General features: G+C 37.6%; 1 protein-coding gene across 1 annotated transcript; it reads left to right on the forward strand.

Annotated features, from left to right (window-relative positions):
* The first annotated feature begins 3,057 nt into the window (after positions 1 to 3,057).
* MS3_00001370 (uncharacterized protein) lies at positions 3,058 to 18,749 on the forward strand. The gene is made up of 7 exons (XM_035733311.2): positions 3,058 to 3,127; positions 5,508 to 5,623; positions 5,661 to 5,901; positions 10,192 to 10,336; positions 12,425 to 12,480; positions 16,087 to 16,159; positions 18,230 to 18,749. Exons 2-7 carry the CDS (start codon positions 5,528 to 5,530, stop codon positions 18,345 to 18,347), a joined length of 729 nt encoding a protein of 242 aa, XP_035587236.1. The 5' UTR covers positions 3,058 to 3,127; positions 5,508 to 5,527; the 3' UTR covers positions 18,348 to 18,749.
* Positions 18,750 to 18,949: the final 200 nt, after the last annotated feature.

Consider the following 18,949-nt stretch of genomic DNA (forward strand, 5'->3'; position numbering starts at 1 on the left):
CCCTCTTTTTACTACATCGGTTGACACTATAACCTAATTTTACTCTGCAACCCGTTTCAATAATTTCACGTATAAAATTGTAGAGAATACCATGCTTTTTAAGATCAAGAACTAGTCTAAAGTGGAAAAAACTTAGAAACAGAGAAACATATGCTCTCTAGCGATTTGCCTCGTGAGAAAATCTGTGCTCTTAGTTAAAGGCTGAGACCGGTGGAGGTAGACCATATGAAGTAAGGGAAAGCTACTCAACAAAGTCAATGAAATATGGTCGCATGCTGTCATGGGCTGACAGAAGTTAAATTCGTGCATCAACTGAATCCTAATCAGTAGTTCAAAGGTTAAGCAGTACGTTGAGAGACCGAAGAGCCTTAGCTTGGCCCGTGATGACGCTGTCGTAGATGTGCGTTGCTGGTAAACAGTTTTACCAGTGTTCCGAGATTTTCAAAGACTGTTTGACTTAGGTTAGCTCGTGATACCAATAGAACTATTTTTATTTATATAACTGTTTGAAAATGTGTTATACAGACTAACCTGTTCATAGAAGTTGACTCGAAAGAAACGCCGCTAAACATATGACTCATTTTTGATTGTCTGAAAATTTCACAAAGTTTATTGGGTCAAAACAAATGGAACTAACGAATGATACTCTTCTACCGACTAACTAAAAGATAACAACGTTTCCATCACTGAGGACGAATTTCAAATCGGGGCGTGACATGTTTAAATTCAGAAACTCAGTAATTGCATCGATTCTAACTCTTCATACGTGACTGATAAAAGTTCGTTTTGGTTGATGAGTGTATTGTGATCGACATGTCAAGTCTCAGTAGCTCAATGGTCACTATCTACTCCCTATCGTACCATAAACAATACTTTGTGGGTGTGGAAGTAGTACGTGGAAGGTGTGGATAAGAAGGGACGATATTGACAGATAGATTCGGTAAAGTATTTTTTAACAGTTGAGACAGTCAAATGAAGCAAAAAAATTTATACCAGGTTTCGATTATCAAATTTTTTTATAATAATTTATTGTCACTAATAGTAAGCCGTTTATCCCATGGTCAGCACGTAAGCTATCACATTGCCCTCCATGGATTAATAAGGAAACCCGGAAGCTGTTAAAGCGTAGGAAACATTTCTGGGACTTATTCTTGTTGACAGGTCATGCACCATTTAAGCGTGAGTACCAAAAGTACCGTAATATCTGTAAGAAAACCATAGCCAAATCCCGTACCACTTACGAACGACAGTTAGTATATGACAGTTGTACTTGTCCGAAACGATTGTTTTCGTATGTTAAACGGCGGACGAAACGTAGTGATGGTATTCCCCCGTTACTGTTACACGAAAATTCAGAATTACTGGCTGAATCAGATTGGGCAAAAGCTGAGACTTTTTCAGACTACTTTAGCGAAATCTTCTCTACGTTTATTGTAACAAATACTTGTCCCACTCACATCGAGATACAACCATTGAATCTGTACAGGTGACTGAGGAAACTGTCCTTCCGTTGATAACTAACCTCAAACCTGGTAAGATACCGGGCCCTGATGGGTTACATCCACGGTTGCTGTCATCTCTTGCGGACATTATTTCAAAACCGCTTGCGACACTCTTCAACATGTCCCTCTCACTCGCTCAACTCCCTAGAGATTGGAAGGACGCTATAGTTAGTCCTATATTTAAGGACGGTCAGCGACAGATAGTATCTAACTACCGGCCTGTCAGTCTAACTAGCATAGTCGTTAAGTTACTTGAAAAGATAATTCGGGTTAGGTTGCTAAGCCACATAGATTTACACAATCTGTTGGCTCCTGAGCAACACGGATTTCGTAACAAGCGTTCATGCTTGACTAACTTGTTTATTGCGAGGGAGGATTGGACAGCAGCCCTAGATAACGGTCTGTCTGTTGACGTGATATTCATAGATTTTAGCAAAGCGTTTGACAAGGTTTCACACGTAGGTCTCATGCAGAAGCTCACGAGCTTCGGAATAATAGGTACTGTACATGCGTGGATAGGAAATTTCTTATGTGACCGCAGACAGAGAGTGAGGGTTAACGGAACAGTATCCGATTGGAAGCCGGTCAAAAGTGGTGTACCTCAAGGCACCATCTTAGACCCCCTGCTCTTCCTTCTCTACGTTAATGAGTTACCGCTGTTACTTAGGTCGTCGACATTATTGTTTGCGGATGACGTAAAAATCTGGAGAACAATAAAAAGTGCGGCTGGTCATGTGGATCTTCAAGCTGACTTAGACGATTTAGTTAGATGGGCTCGAGAGTGGGGCTTAGAAATCAATGCTAGGAGGAGTGTACTAATGCACATCGGTCACGGTAATAGTTACCGTTACACTATTGAGGATAAACCTCTTCCATGCGTTCAAGAGCATAAGGACTTAGGAGTAATATTAAGTCATGATTTAAAAACAACTGCGCATTGCAGAGCAGCCGCTGTCAATGGTTTTCGTGCGTTATGGTCACTTCGCCGAGCGTTCAAATCTTTTGACGAGGAAACGTTTCGAATTTTATATCCCACATATGTTAGACCACATTTAGAGTACTGTATCCAAGCAGCTAGCCCGTGTCTGGTAAAGGATACTAACTCCCTTGAGCGTGTCCAGCGTGTGGGAACGAAATTAGTGAAGGGTCTTTCTAGACTCCCTTACGATGAGCGCTTAAAACGCCTAAATCTTTTCCCCTTGTCGTATCGTAGGACACGAGGTGACCTTATACTGGCATTTCGTATCTTTAATTATGATTTGGGTGTTAATATGTCTTATCTTTTTGCTCCCTCCAGCACTAATAATCTCCGAGGTCATAGCAAGAAGGTTCATAAACCACGATCTAATAAACTTAAAGTGGGATCCCGTTTTTCTCATCGAGTAGTCAATGATTGGAACGCCTTACCCGAACAAGTGGTATCAGTCACATCAGTGAATACTTTCAAAGAGAAGCTGGACCTTCACTGGAAAGCAATGTGTCAGGATTAACACAGGTTCATCAACCTACTATCCTTATTACTGAAGACTGAAGACTGAAGACTGAAAAGAATGGTAAACAACGGCGGTACCGCATACTCCGGGTTGTTTGAAACTGGGGTCTGTAGTCCATGATCTATTATATTTGTGAGTATTGCCCGAAATTCGTATGTGAATTACCATGTTATACAATCACCCCTATTTGAAATCAAATTTTTTCTGTCCGAGATACTTTTCGTAAACCAGCTTAGATACTAAAACACAGTCAGATTCAAAGGAATTAATCCTTCAAATCATGTTGATTTCGGCTTGCTAATGTGTAAATTCAACATGTTTTTTAACATTAAACACATATGATCTCTCCCTACTAGACCTTTATGTGCTTATAAATTTACTTTGAGCCAAATCTTAAGATTTGTCGTTTTTCGAACTATAACTTAGCTGTTTAAAAAAAGTGGTGTTATTCCTCGTTGAGTTAAGTTTACTGTTTTGATCGTCAATTACTCATCAAAACTACTGTCTCTTCAATTGAATTTATTTTAGTTAAATCGTACTAGTATGTATTAACTTTTCTTTTGTGCATTGGATACTTGAGTGACTTTGACTTGATTTATTCAGTTAAGGTTTGAAATTTCCTTACATTTCCATTTTTGTGTTACCATTTTTAGTTCAATTTTAAGACAGTCAGCTCTGCTCACAAATGTGAGCAGTCATATTGCTTATTCCCTGTGGAAGAAGGAATCCAATGTGATATGTAGGTTGACTAATATTTTAGCTAAAATCTGGGAGTTGGACGTCATCCCATCTAACTGGTCACAATTACTTATCGTCCCAATATATAAGAAGGGGTCGAAATCATCCTGTGATGACCTTAGAGGGATTAGTTTAACTGATATAGCATCCATAATACTAGCTCCAATAATTATCGGGCGCCTAAAAAAGACTCGTGGACTGCACATACGAAAAAATCAGGCTGCCTTCAGACCTGATAGTGGCTGCATCGACCACATATTCACTACTCGTCAGATCTTGGGACACAGGCATGCTAAGAGCTCCATTCGACTCTGTAGACTGAGGTTCTGTGTCTGTCATTGAAAGGTGTACCTCAAATGTGCATAAAACTTGTAGAGGCTCTTTATTTCAACACTACAAGTCGAGTCAGAGCTTACAGATAACTGTCATCCGATCTTTCAACCTCATGTGGTATCCGACAATGCTGTCCACTATCTCCATTTCCGTTTAATTTCACCACAGACCTATTGCTGGGAATAACATTCTCCTCTACTGAATTTTCAGGAATTAATCTCTTTGCGGAAGGTTCACTTATCGGCTTAGACTACTCAGATGACATAGTTCTGTCTGATGAAGACGCTGATGAAATGCAGTCTCTTGGTAGCACTGAGCAACAACGCCAGGATGTTTGGGATGCGTTTCTCCCCATGTTAATGCAAGTTTATTCTTCAGGACTGGCCTGAGTGAACACCTAAACTAAGGGTTAGGCACGAACTATTTGAACGCGTCGACACGTGACTTATCTTGGAAGTCTGATTAGCCCTAGTGTGTTGGTGTCTGACGAAATCTCTGCACGGATTCGAAAAGCTCATTTGACTTCTGCCAACTGACGTCACCTATGGCGAAGGCAAGATATCCGTCTACCAATTAAGGGACGAGTATATTGCGCAGCAGTTCGTTCTGTTCTACGGCTGCGAAACGTGACCATTAAGAGTAGAAGATACTCGTAAGCTACTAGTATTTGATCACATAGCTCGCATCTGCTGGAATCACTGGGTAAGTGATAATGAGGTTAGACGTAGGGTATTAGGGAATAACAGTAAATCAGTCAATGAAGTTGCAAATCTTCACCGACTGAGATGGTTGGACCACGTGGTACGTATGCCTAAACACGATGCGCAATGCTGACCAGTGTTGGAGACGGTTGGAAGAAAGTCAGGGGCGGTCAAACCAAAACGTGTCATCAGTGCTAGAAGTCACTAAATTCTAGTCTGAGCAACATTTGTAGATGCAGAATACTTGGTTGGGGTTTGCGTGAATATCGTAACCAATGGTTGGAGACTGTGTGACATGGATCACAATGTCGTAGATGTATACACTCTGTTTTCCCTTAAACTATAAGGTTAAAACCGCTTCATATCTTTCTGTGAACTAATTCTTTCTTCCTGTGCTATATCCGTATATGCGATCTTTCTTTTATATATTACCATCATTGAATTAATCAGTTCTAGTTATATTTTTGCCAACTGAACTGTTTCTCCCACATTTTATTATTATTATCTCACTCATACACTAATTTCTGTTCGTTGTCGTTCTTTTACTATAACATTCTCTATCTCTTCACAACCTCATTGTTATTGTGTGTATTTGGTGCTCTTTTGTACTAATGTTTTTTTTTTGTTCAAATAAATAAGATAAATAAATACATGCTTGTTTTAAAAATCTAGTCTTCTGTCATAAATCTTTATTATTTAATCAGTGTTTTCATCTGAACTCTGTATTAATTTGTTAATAGCAGTGACGATATTGTGAAAAATGTCCAATTTTGCCAATCTTATGATCACCACAAATGCATCAAAATTAAGATCTGAAAAACGTTATCCGCTTGATATAACTTTGGGTCAATTGAAGGTATTAGTAATTCAGTTCATTAATCAGTCATTTTTAGGAGAAGCTAGTTTTAATTACAGGTTGCGATAACCGTACAATGAAAGTAGAGTTGTTTGATAAAGAGGATAGATCCTTGGGTCAATTAGTTGGTGATGATAAACCACTTTATGATTTCGGGATTGAAAATGGGATGCACATTCATGTAGCAGATCCTACGTTAAAAGATGGAGCATACGATCAAGTTGAGGAACCTGTTGAAACTTACCAAATGTCGGCTGAGGAGTATGCAAAACGTGAGGGTACGTTAGTTACTGTTGTTCGTCATTATTAGACTTGTGTATTAATGTTTGTACTCAATCTTACAAAGTTGTTAAAGTCTTTCTTGTAATTTGAGAGATAAGTATCAATCATGTGCTAACAGGTCGGGTATTTTTGAATGTTGTTGAATGTTATTGTCGCCTCATTTAACTGATTTAATGCCCTGTTTATCAATTTTTGTGTGAAGAATCTCAATATGTAACGAAAATTGTAAGCCAGTCAGTAACAACGTAAACCTTCGTACGTACGTACATCAGTTCGAGTTGCCACACCACATTAGCACAGAGATGCAGTGGTCGATTCAAATCCCGTAGTGCTAGATGGAGTAAATCATAAGCTGTAATCAGAAAAATTAGGGTTTGAAGATGTTATTCAAGGAGTATAATCCAGTAAAATAAACTTGGAAAGAGAAAAAAAGGGACATGAAGAATTCAGAAGATTAGAATTTGGAAGAACACAAAGAGTGGATGCACCTGCTCCATTGCAAACGATTTTGAGTCATGTCATTCAGGGTCTCTAACCATCGATTGCTATCATCTCGCGGTCCCCAACCAGGTAGTCTACACCTACCAATATGACTCAGTCTACTTGTCAGTGACTTTATGGACTTGTGCCATGTTTTGGTCTGGCCGCCCCTAACTTTCTTCCAATCTACTCCTATACCACTGAACATCGCACATCGAGGCAGTCGGTGGTTGGGCATGCGTAACACATATCCCAGCCATCTCAACTGATGAAGTTTCACTACGTCATCAATTGATTTGCCATCCTTATCTAGTACCCGTCTCCTAACAACTGCGTTACTTGCTCGATGGTCTCAGGATATACGAGCAATTTTTCGAAGACACCTATGATCAAATACTAGTAACCTACGAATATCCTGTACTCTTACCGGCCATGTTTTACTGCCATAAAGTAGGGCAAAGCAAACTGCTGCACAGGAAACCCGTCCTTTGGTTGGTAGACGGGTTTCTCGTCTACGCCATAAATGATGCAAGTTGTCAAAAGCTGGTCAAGCCTTCTGTATCCGTGCTGAGATTTCGTCACACACCAGACCACGAGGGCTGATGAGACTTCCAAGATAAGTGAGGCGGTCGATACGTTCAACTACTTCAATCCCTATCATTAGTTCAGGTGTCGATGTAACCTAACCCTAAGGCAACATTTTGCATTTCGAGGGATAGGATCGCATCTCGAACGTGCTTGTATTGTTGCTTACCGTGGTCAGAAGACTGCATTTTGTCAGCGTCTTCACCAAATAAAACTATGTCATCAGCATATTCTAAGTCAACAAGTGAACCTCCCGGTAGAAGTTCAACCCCTGGAAATCTAGACGAGGAAAGTGTTATCTCTAAAAGTACGTCGTTGACAAAGTTGAACAAGAATGGAGAGAGTGGACAGCCCTGACGAACACCACTTGAGGTAATCAGTTCTGATAACAGTTCGTCATAAGCTCTCACTCTACCAGTTGTGTTCGAGTAGAGAGCCTTTATAAGGTTAATGTACTTCTTTGGTACTTCTTTCAGTGACAAACACTGCCGATCAACAGAGTCGAATGCCGCCTTAAGGTCGAGAAATACTACCTGTGTGGGGCGTTTGAATGTGTGTCTGTGTTCTAGAACCTGACGTAGTGTGAATATCTGATCTATACAACCACGTCCAGGTCGAAAACCAGCCTGATTTTCTCTTGTCTGTTCTTCACGAGCTTTGGTTAGGCGTCGAAGTATTATTGAAGCTAATATTTTAGACACTATACTTGTCAAACTGATTCCTCTGTGATTGTCACAAGAGGACTTTTGTCCTTTCTTATAGACTGGCACAATCAGTGATTGAGACCAGTCAGATGGGATTACGTCCAGTTCCCAAATTCTACCTATGACCTCGGTTAATCTCATTGCTAATACTGGACCACCATCCTTAAAAATCTCAAGAGTAAACCTGACAGGGCCTGCTGCTCTCCCTCGCTTCAGATTTCCTATGGCTTTTCCAACTTCGTAAAGAGTCGGAGGACCTACAATAACTTGCCATTCAGGTTGACTGGAGATCGTGGGAAACCGAAGTGTGGCTGAAGGCCAGCTGAACCGTTCCCTAAAGTGTTCTGCCCATCGATCCAATCTCCTGGACTGAGAATGTATAATATGTCCATCTTTCTCTGAGAGTGTTTCGCTAACAGTCGGGTTCCTTAACAAGTCTGAATAATTGTCTGCTATTACCTATTGCCGCTGCCTTTTCCATCTCTCTTGCTTTCACTACTCACCACTGTTCACGATCATTGCGTAGACTTCTTGTCAGCTTGGACTTAGGCTGACTCCGCTCTTCATTATGTTCAGAGCCAGGTGGAATGAGTTTCCGAGCATCTATCAATGCGATAGATGCTGCTGAGACCCAGTGTTTCTCCCTAACCTTGTGGTTTACCTTACTAGCAGATATCACTGCTGTTTCCATAGCTTTTCGGATATCATTCCATGCTGCCTCGTGGTGGGCATCACATACATGGCTGCCTAACTGTTTTCCTAGTTGTTCCTGAAATATACTCTTCGCTTGACTATCATTAAGTAGGGCCCGAAGAGGTTTCCTTGCAGCGTCTTTCCTACGTCCAGTAAGACACAGGCGAATACGCGCTCTTACTAGAGCATGATCTGAATCTAAGCATGTGCTTCAGAATGAGTGACAGTCTTCTATCGAGCCCCTCCATCGGTGGCTGATAGCGATGTGATCTATTTGGGTCCAACGTTGGGACGAATTCGGGGGTCGCCATGTTAAAAGATGTTTTTCCTTATGCTTAAAGTTAGTATTTGCAAGGAACAGGCAGTTATCTGAGCATAGCTGCAACAGACGGTCGCCATTATCTGTTATTTGAGCCACGATGCTATAAGATCCACCCAGGTGTCTTTCCCTATCGCTTAGTTTACCTACTTGAGCATTAAAGTCACCGGCTACTACTACTACATCAGAGCGCCTAGCTTTTCGGAGAACGTCTGAAAGCTTTCTGTAAAACTCATCTTTTACATCATCTGAGCAGCAGTCAGTGGGAGAATAGGCAGAGACGATGAAGAGGCAACAACGAGTGTCCCTATCTTTCCGAGTCCTTACTGTTCCGTTCAGTCGGACAGCGCACAAACGAGTGTCTACTGGGATCCACTCTAAGAGAGCTAGTTCTGCCCTAGAACTCAATGATATACCTACGCCGGCGAGGCCATGGAAAGCAGAATCAGGGCTTCCAGATACACGAAGTGTGAATCGAGTCGGTTCTTTATTTTGGCATGGTGATGTCAAATGAATGACGCTACTCGGATCCTGTATGCGCGTTTCGGAGACGCAGCACATATCGATGGCGCGGGATTCTAAAGTCCTAGCTAAGGAAGCCTGCTGTCCTATTTGGCACAGTGTTCGAACGTTAAAAATTCCTACGTGTAGTTTAGAGCGTGGTTTCAGGAGACCAGGAATAGCGTTCCGCGTACTCGAATCGTTTGCCCTAGCGGTGCTAGGTGATAAAGAGATGTGAGAAGGGTTATTCATGGAGATAAGAGAAGTATTAGGAAGTGTAGGAAGGATTTGAATGTGACCAACTTGGTCTCGTGTGCTGTTACGGGTATGAGGGCTGATATCATTTCCCAGCTGCCCACACCGTTGAAGGGTATTTCTTGAGGAACCTGAAAAGGAAATTGGATTAGTGTTGGTCTTAACGACTTGGGAGCGTGATCGCAGAGCCCAAGGGACAACTGACTAAAGCCGGTCGCGCATGGCTTTTTCGTGGAAGGTTTTTAATGTGTTAGCTCTGTTCTTCAAAGGGCCTTATCGCCGGAGACGGAAATCCGTGAGGTAAGGTGAGGTGTGACATTTTTAGGGTCGACCTTTTCTAACCCCACCCCTCCTTGTGAGAAGGCAGCGTTGCTGCAGATGCTGGTTGTCCGAGGGAAACATCTTACTGCTGTCACACTCCTCTACAGTCAGCAGTACGACTTCGCCCTCAGACCTTGAGTTGCTACTTTTAGTCTTACCATTCTCCAATCGACCTGCCTGGCATGGTAGAACCTACAGGAACATATTTTCCAGTCAATATAGCTCGGTTGGGTCATCACGATAGGCAAGCCCGACCACCGCGTCAAGGTAGCAGCTTCGGTTGGGAACGAAAATTGTAAACCGTCTTTCAACTAAACAAAGAATATCTTTGATTTATACTCATATACAAATCTCAGCCAAATTCTTTGTCCTTCGATACCAAGTATTTGTGACATCATAACAAACATAGCATCATTTTACTCTTTAAGAATCAGTATTGGCATGGAAACGGCGTAACAAAATTGGGCAATTTCGAGACGTTGATCCTGAAGAAAAGAAACGGACAGAAGAACAACGTCAATTGGCAGAATTTCACGAAAAACAAAATGCTGAATCATTATCTATAGGTTCCCGGTAGGTGGAAATGTTTCCGCAGTCCTTTTCTCTGTATGTTATATGGTCCGTTAAACATATTTTGATTCAAATGTTAGACAGATACTACCACATTCCCTTCAGATAGCTGTTGAACCTATGTACAAATAACGATTACTATCCCATAACCGCATATCTTAATGAACTATACTTTCAGTCATACCCGTTGAAGAGTTCAGCGATACTACCCATGCAAACATGAATTTATTTCCCAAATTTTTATGGTTTCTTCCAGATAGGTTTTTTTATTTTTCATCTGATTCGCTCATGTAAAGTGTGGAAGTTGGTACCGAAATACTAAGCAAACTTGTCCAAAGGGGATAAATAAGACTATCAGTGGTGAATAAAATCTAACGAACCTATTTCCTTTAATTCTATTACGCATAACAGATACCCCTTTACAACGAATCGTGTCAGTTTTTATTACTTTAATCCACGATTTGTCTAAAAAGCTAAGGGATATTGAGATATCTGACTAAATTACATGGTATGTTCTTAGACAAGATCAACTACATACAACTAATTAACTTTGAAATACTGGTATTTGGTGTTACACCCCTATTTACTTTGAAAGAAACAATATTCCTCAAAGATATCGTGTTATAACTGATCAGTAACCAAGAGCGAATCTAGATAAAACTCGTCAAAATGCACTTTACGGCATATTTCCCATCGATAGACAGATTTATAAATGGGCTTAAGAAATTCCATTAGAACCGCCTGTATCATTACTAATTGTAGAAGCCGTTATACAAAGACTTGAGGCCAAATTTTAGTCAATAATCAAACCAGCAGAGGATAGATTTGTTATCCTCCGGAGAGACAGGCTTGGTTATCAACATCTTCATAAACACAACGTTTACAAAGGGAGAATAATCACCAAACAAATATCCATTCCCGAATGTAGTAATCAGCAGGAAACGCAGAAATGGTTAAGAAACAGTCATAAAAGTTGAGCCATACGAACCAAATGGAGGATTATACCAGCGCACAAATAGAGTTGCATACAAACACTATTTATAAGAGCCAGAACTCACTGAAGCATCCTCACCACATGAAAAGTTGAAGAAACTAACTTCCTATCAGTCTTTAACAGATCATCCCTACAATTTTACCGAAAAGTGTTTAGTAAGTTAGCGTACTATCGCAGTCACATTCGTAGACTAGGAAACAAATCGTCCTATTATGTGTGAAAATACCTCGGAAATCACTATAATGACTATCAAGCCATTCAGAATAAATGTCCGTCAAAAGCTAACATAACAATGTAATTCTGTCTTGTACAGACTAAATGAAATAACTTAAACTAATACATTATCTATTTGAGAAATTGTATTGATATTATCGAGCAGTACATTAGACAAGGTAGACTTATCCTTTATTTACGCGTACATAAACACAAGCTAAGAGTGAGACGAAATAACTGTTATCATGTATGTCTCTGGACGCAGACAGCTAACGTGACCAAAATTATGAGTCAAAGAAATTCAAAGAATGCTGAGAACTTTCTAAAAGCCTCAATCTGTATTGAGTAATCACGTTGCCATGAATACAACAACAAGTTTAGTAACTCGCATGATCAGAGGTCAATTGAATGAGACAGACAATGGGAATAAGATTACAAATGAAGATAATCAGTCACAAGCTAAGTTATCAGAGTGGACTGGTTTATCACTCATGGGATAATCAAATGGTCCACTTATACGTGAAGCAAGCTCTAATGATATTGTCTAATAAGAAAATGAAAGTTTCGCAGCTTACCCACTTAGTTCATAGAACGCAACACGCCGGAGTTCAATGTACACTTTTACCATATCTTACTTTGTTTATGACTTAGTCTGTTAAAACAATAAGTATGAATAGACTAAATATAAATCCGTAGTTAATACTTTGAGGCCTTTTTCTGTGTATTCTTATGGTTATGGAATATATAGTCTATAAATGTAATTCTGAGAAATTAGTTATTATGAAGACCTAGAAATTTCTGGTTACAGTTTCATTATAATTTTCTATTATCATTAAACTACTTACATGGATTCATGTTCTAACCGTATATATTTAATGCATCAGGTGTGAAGTTCGAATTCCTGGTCAACCGACAAAGCGAGGTGTAATAGAATTCGTTGGTAAGTATATAATCTCTAAGTTTATTTTTATTGAACTTTTGATAAAATCCAATTTCCCAACTATCCCTATTCTGATGATATCTATCCGTTTGTCAAGTACACGTTTATGTACTTAATTTCCAGAGGATTAGTAGTATCCCCTCAGTTAGCTGAAAGTTGAGTCCTTTAACTACTAAGTTTTCACTCTCCACTTGCACTATCAAGTGTAATATCATACTTTAGACTGTTTAAGATATAGTAACGACTGACTAGTAGAGATAACAAGCTTCCTCTGAGTAAAGATTATATTTACGTACCTAAACGTAAAGGTATTTAACCTCAAATTGTGAATAAGTAAAAATAAGTTGAGGATCGAAGTAATTATATCTGTCATTTCCCACTGATAATCGGTCATCCTGACGGGTCAAACACTCCGATCATAGTTTCTAACGTGATTTTGCGAAAAATACTTTGCCAGTTATAGACAAAGATATTAAGTGTTATAATCTCTTTCTTACGGTATGACCCAGCTATACCTATTGCTTAACATTCTTGGACACCAATCACTCGACAAGTCCCCAAATCAGAACACGGTTGAACAGGAAAGAGATTGTATTCCAAATAACAAGGTTAGATGGAAGTAAGAAGCACAATAGAGAAAATGTTAGTATATTTATAGTTTTTACATGAGAAGATTCTAGAGTATTCTCAAACTATCGACTAGTGCTGATTGGATAGGAATCAGCCAATCAGCGTGCACCAAAGCAGTCGTGCATTGAGCATGCTTTAATCCAGTCTATGTCCCTCTAACATTAAGCTTCAACTATTAATGTGTTTTGAACATCTATTTTTCGGCATCTACCATTTACGCTATTTATTATCATGTGCAAATAATTGTAACAAGATTCATCTTTTAAATTAAGTATTTAGAATTTTCAAAATAGAATAAATGATAGATGTGGAATGTTTCAAAATATATGCCTAACACCAAGTGATTCCATTTCGCTCTTTAAATCCATAACTTTTGTTTTCTAGAATCACGCAAGATCCTAGTGTTAGGTTGATCTTGAAAAAAATTCGAGACCTTCCCGAATAAACTTTGTTCTCAATCATAGTAGAAATAACTCCATAAAAAATATTTAATAACAACTATTTAGATCATAGGAAACACTTTATTTATTTATTTAAACACATAAACATTGGTACAAGGAGGCACCGAATAGATATGCACCACACAAATCATTCGGTTTACGTGAGGGATGGGATGCTGCCCTGGTACCCAAACCGAAGCAACTGGTTTTCTCAGGGGGTCACACCCGGAGCCTTCGAACCAAAGGTCTAATCCACAAGGCAGTGGGGAGATGTCATGAGATACAGTCCCATGGTAACCGGTGACCAATAATTGGTTCATACACTATTTGTTCCTTCAGGATACTGGAGCCCATATGCACCATTGGTTTGGAATCAAGGTTTTCCAACTCCCCAAGGTGGATTGTCCGTGTCCACCAACCCGGTCAAAGCGCCGGACATTCGCTTTTCGTTCTCTCAATTTCGTAAACAACAGTAGTGCCACAAAAAGGCAGTGGGTAGGACTTCCCTGTCAGTGGTTGTATGCACGTGGCTATGTGAGAGCATTTGGAGAGAGGGAGCTGACTCTCCTCACTCTCGGCCATACCAGGGCATTTGGGGGTTATGGAAAACATAGTCAGAAATGCGGTCTAAAAAAGATATTTTATTAGGAATGTTTGTCTAAACGAATAGGAAAATGCTAGAAAAATTTCCTTCTATAAAACAATATTTTTGAATATGTCATCAAAATATCCTTTCTTTCCCAAGGATTTGCTTCATTATAATTTTGGTATATGAAAAAGCCCGTAAAATCAACGTCGTTTTGATAAATCGATCAAATCTTGTTAAATTTTCCACTTTTTATGTAATCTTTTATCAGTCCATATTGCCCCGTCATATTTTAAACTAAATAAATAGTCCAGTAACATAACATTATGTAATTGTTATCTTCATTTTGTAACTAGTTGCTATGATACAAGTTTACCAACTCGGAAAAATCGCATATAAAAATTATATATTTTACAGATTTAAATATCAAATATTAAATTATAGAGATAAATGATCATACTAAACAAATAAATTTCCTATGGTCAATTACAATAGAAATTAACAACCAGAATAAGTCAAAACAACTCTTATGAGTATCATCGTAAGTGGAGATGGTCTGTAAACTTGAATGTATCCGTTTCAATAAAACAAATCAGTCATTAAGATTACTTAAAGTTAGCTAGCGTTTGTAAATAAACACATTTCATCAGTTTAGTGAGAAAAGCATTCAACAAATATTCTTATCAAGTATATTTGAATGGAAGGGATTAACTTATTCGAATATATTCTTCACTCTAACCCATTTAGTGTGGATATGTCGCTTGTATTATTCATTAGCTAAGTTGTTTCAGTCTATTTCGGCATATGTGCATTTTGTTCGAATTGCCTTGATGTCGCTATTAAGTCACAAGTATTGTAAGAGAAGTTGGATATTGGCTAGCAGTAAAATCCAGGACGTGTGTTTCGTCCTATTTGGTAATGAACAGCTGAATTTACCTTCATCCTATCGAATAAGACAGTGGTTATCTGGACTTAGTATCTAAGTGGGTAATGCGTTTGTGTCTGAAGCGAAAGGTAATAGGTTGGAATCTCAGAGTGTACGTTAAATCTAGGATAAAGGTATATCCAACCGACGAGTCCCAAACAGGACGAAATGCGCGTCCTGGATTCCACTGTTAGCCACCATTCATTTCTGCTTGAATGATTAGTATCTAGTTGATCCGTAAAATGCCAAAATTTGAAAACATCTGAAGTACAAAATGAACAAAACGTTAGGAATAATCGGGAACGATCATAGTTAACAAAATTAGGATTTAAAAAGAGTTTGTTCCAGGAAACATTCAGTTAACTTGTCAGTATGCTTAACTCTCTATTGGTTTTATCATCAAGAAAGGCAGTCAATGCGATAAAAATTGAGAAAAGCCTGTGATTAACTAGCCTTATAAACTATGTTACTAAACCTAATTATTATTTAAGTGGGATGCAGCCTTTACAGTTCTTGAAATCTAAAATTTAAAAAATAACAAATCATTCTTTTTGATGCTTTGATTCCCATTTAATTGATCTTCATCACTTTGGATCTACATATATATAGTCACCAATAAATATTTTGAAATTATATACAAAAATATTATTGGCTTCTTTATGAAATCGATGTTGCTAGTTGACATCGTATGACAGTCAGACCTATTTTATCTTCAGAAATCTCTATACTCTAAGTATAAATTTACAATAAATATTGTATGGATAAGCGAACAATTTGATGAATGTTAAATCAACTTGCTTTTAGAATGATTTAGTTATCTTTTACATTGGATGCAACCTTTATTGATATATAACCTTATGATAACTACCTAGAAGTGTTTTTTTTTCTTCTGTATACACCATCCAAAAAGCAGCAAAGATTTTGAAGCATTAAAATGATTGAAAATGCTATAGTTGTGATAAATATTCATTCCGAATTAATATTTCAATAAATAAAATCTGAATACTTATAATAAACATTTTCAGGCCAAACCAAATTTAAACCTGGTTATTGGGTTGGAATTCGTTATGATGAACCTTTAGGAAGAAATGATGGAAGGTTAGTTTTTTTTTTTCACAATACCTCAATACTTTCATTGATTTAAGGACTATAATTCATATAGTTTATATGGGATATCTATCACCAAATGTTAACTTCCAGGTATTGAATGTAGAGTGTAATAATTCTTCTGTTCAAATGAAATTCATCATTATTAAGATTGTTATGTGTGTATTTGTGCATAGAAATTTGAAATTTACAATTAATATATTCAAACAGAAATAGAGCTTTTGGTAAGGACGACTTTTGAGCGATACTAGACTGACCTTGATTGTGTCCACCTAACAACTAGGACCAAATAAAGGTTATAAACTAGTGTGGGGAATTAGATTTATGGTTTACATCACGAACTGATATCAACTGTAGTGCGAAAACTATTTAGCCAAATGGATGAGTGAATTTCGCTCCAAAATTCGAGACGTGTTATCTTATATCTGATTGGTTCGTCCATAAATTATAATGTCGCCGAGTTTTTATTAATGATCAGACAGTTTTATTCATATAATTTCGGAGTATAATAATTAAAATATGAATTTGCACTGATTCATCAAATTGAATACCAAGTAACAAGCTGTATCGTTCAGTCGTAAGTAAAGTAGAATCTACTTCATATGTTCATCGGTTAGAGTTCTTATGTCATATGATCACAATGAACTAAAATTATCACGACAAATCCCAAAGTAATAGGAATAGTAACAGTATCAAGAGTAGCACGAAAGACTAAGTATAAACGTTATGATCTGAGAATAAGGAATAAAATAAGGCATAGAATAATTTTAAAACTAAGGATCTATGGGAATTTTCGGATCTCGTTATTGGTGTTAATTGTTACATTGGAGGATGTGTCATAATTAAACTAGGTGTTTTTCATATGTAACATTTGACACGTGATTTCGCCGCTATGAGGATATACCTTTATATTAATACTCATCTGTAGCTCACAGTTCGAAAAGTTGACTGATTTTCGTACACGATCGCTACATCGTATCGATTAGGACCCAACGTTAACGCTCAAAGAAGTTTATGAGAAATATCAGCGATTGACAAACCTGGTAGTCAAGATAGGTTTGACGTCCAGGCAGTCCAAAATAAATTCCATTCTGATCCCAAGACCCCAACACTCACCCTTAGACGAAAAATCATCAGAAGAGAAGTCTAAATCTCCCTGTCCCAGGTACTAGCATTGTAGTGGATGGGATTTTTCAAATTCATATTCATTCATAAACCACTATTGTAGGAAATGTTACACGGTTGTACATAAAGAAACGTGGCAAGTAGCAAACTAGCCACCCGCATTCAAGGTTTCGAAAAAGGTACAGATCTAGCATAAAGCCGATCAAAGTTTGTTCTGTATTTATAGTAAATCAAGTGCACAAAAAGCTACCCAGGAAGTTTGTTTAAGTTCTGATAACAGTTAAGTTGATAAGTTCATAATTGCGTACAAAAAGTCAATTTGTTCAGCCTAAAGTTCATGTACTGAGCTTTAAGCCACACTATTTGTATGAAGACTATCGATACTACTTGAACGCTGTAACTGAAGTAAATATACGCGAGAGTTAAATTTTACTCTGAAGGTCTCCAAAACCTTATCTGTAAGATACCTATTAATTTCCCGAACCTATTACTGTCAGTGATAATAAAAACAGAAAACTAAAAAGGTGTTAAGTTCATAAGTAAAAATGGATGTTTAATTAATTTCCCTGTGGTTATCTAGTTTTAAACTTGCAAATCAAAATGAATAATCAGGGGAAGTTTAGTCTTGAAACCTATTGGCTAATATCACTACAACGTGATAAGTCTAAAATCGTTTGTAAAGAAGAACAACACAAATACATGATAAATCGTCAGTGACCTGTGTTCTTTTCAAGATTGTAATAATCCCTAATGCTGTTTCGATCAATAAAATGCAGTGATTTTCGAAAAATCAAATCTGAATTACAGCTCGTAATTGTAGTAACTAGAGATTTGTTACTAAATATTATATTTTGAGTATTTTATTTTGATGAAATCCTAACATTTAGACTGTAAATGAACCAGTAAACGTTGATTTTGTTATTTGCTTTTTTTTAGTATTGATGGAGTACGATATTTTCAATGTCCGGAAAAGTATGGTGCATTTGTGAAACCGCAATATGTTGAAGCTGGTGACTTTCCTGAACTTGGTATTGATGATCTAGATGAAATTTAATTACTTATGATCTTTATATCAATCTCCTTGTATAAAAGTGGAAATATTTTTATGCATTCAATAGAAAATGTATCAAGCATAATATATTTGATAACTTTCAATGTACAATTTTAAAAAAAAGTCATAATTGGTTCTGTTTGTTTATGATCGATAATGCAATGAAATAGATAGTCACGGTGTATAGTTTTTGTTCATTCGTTAAATACAGAAGAAATAATGAATTAACTGTTGACACTAGATGATAATTTCTTCTTACTTTATCATCTATCATTAAACAGCTTTACCTATCGAAATAAAGGTGTTTAATCTATCGAATGTTAAAAACTCGCTAGTTGAATTAAAACTGTTTAGTACACTACATAATGACATATTTCCTTGTTTTTGAACACTTGTAAAACACTCAATTTATAGGTGGGTAGAAGTAAAGAGTATATACCTTTGCTCATTTACCATAGGTTGTTCTTGATTGAACAATGTTCGGATTATGTATATGATGGTGAGGATAACATGTTAATTTATATAAACTCACATCGATGACAAAGTAAATGGTAGAGATTTTTAAAAAATCTAAGTAGATTTTTAGATCTGTATTTAGTTTCTTA

Source organism: Schistosoma haematobium, chromosome 1 (genome assembly GCF_000699445.3).
Source record: "Schistosoma haematobium chromosome 1, whole genome shotgun sequence".
In the NCBI taxonomy this organism is placed as follows: domain Eukaryota; kingdom Metazoa; phylum Platyhelminthes; class Trematoda; order Strigeidida; family Schistosomatidae; genus Schistosoma; species Schistosoma haematobium.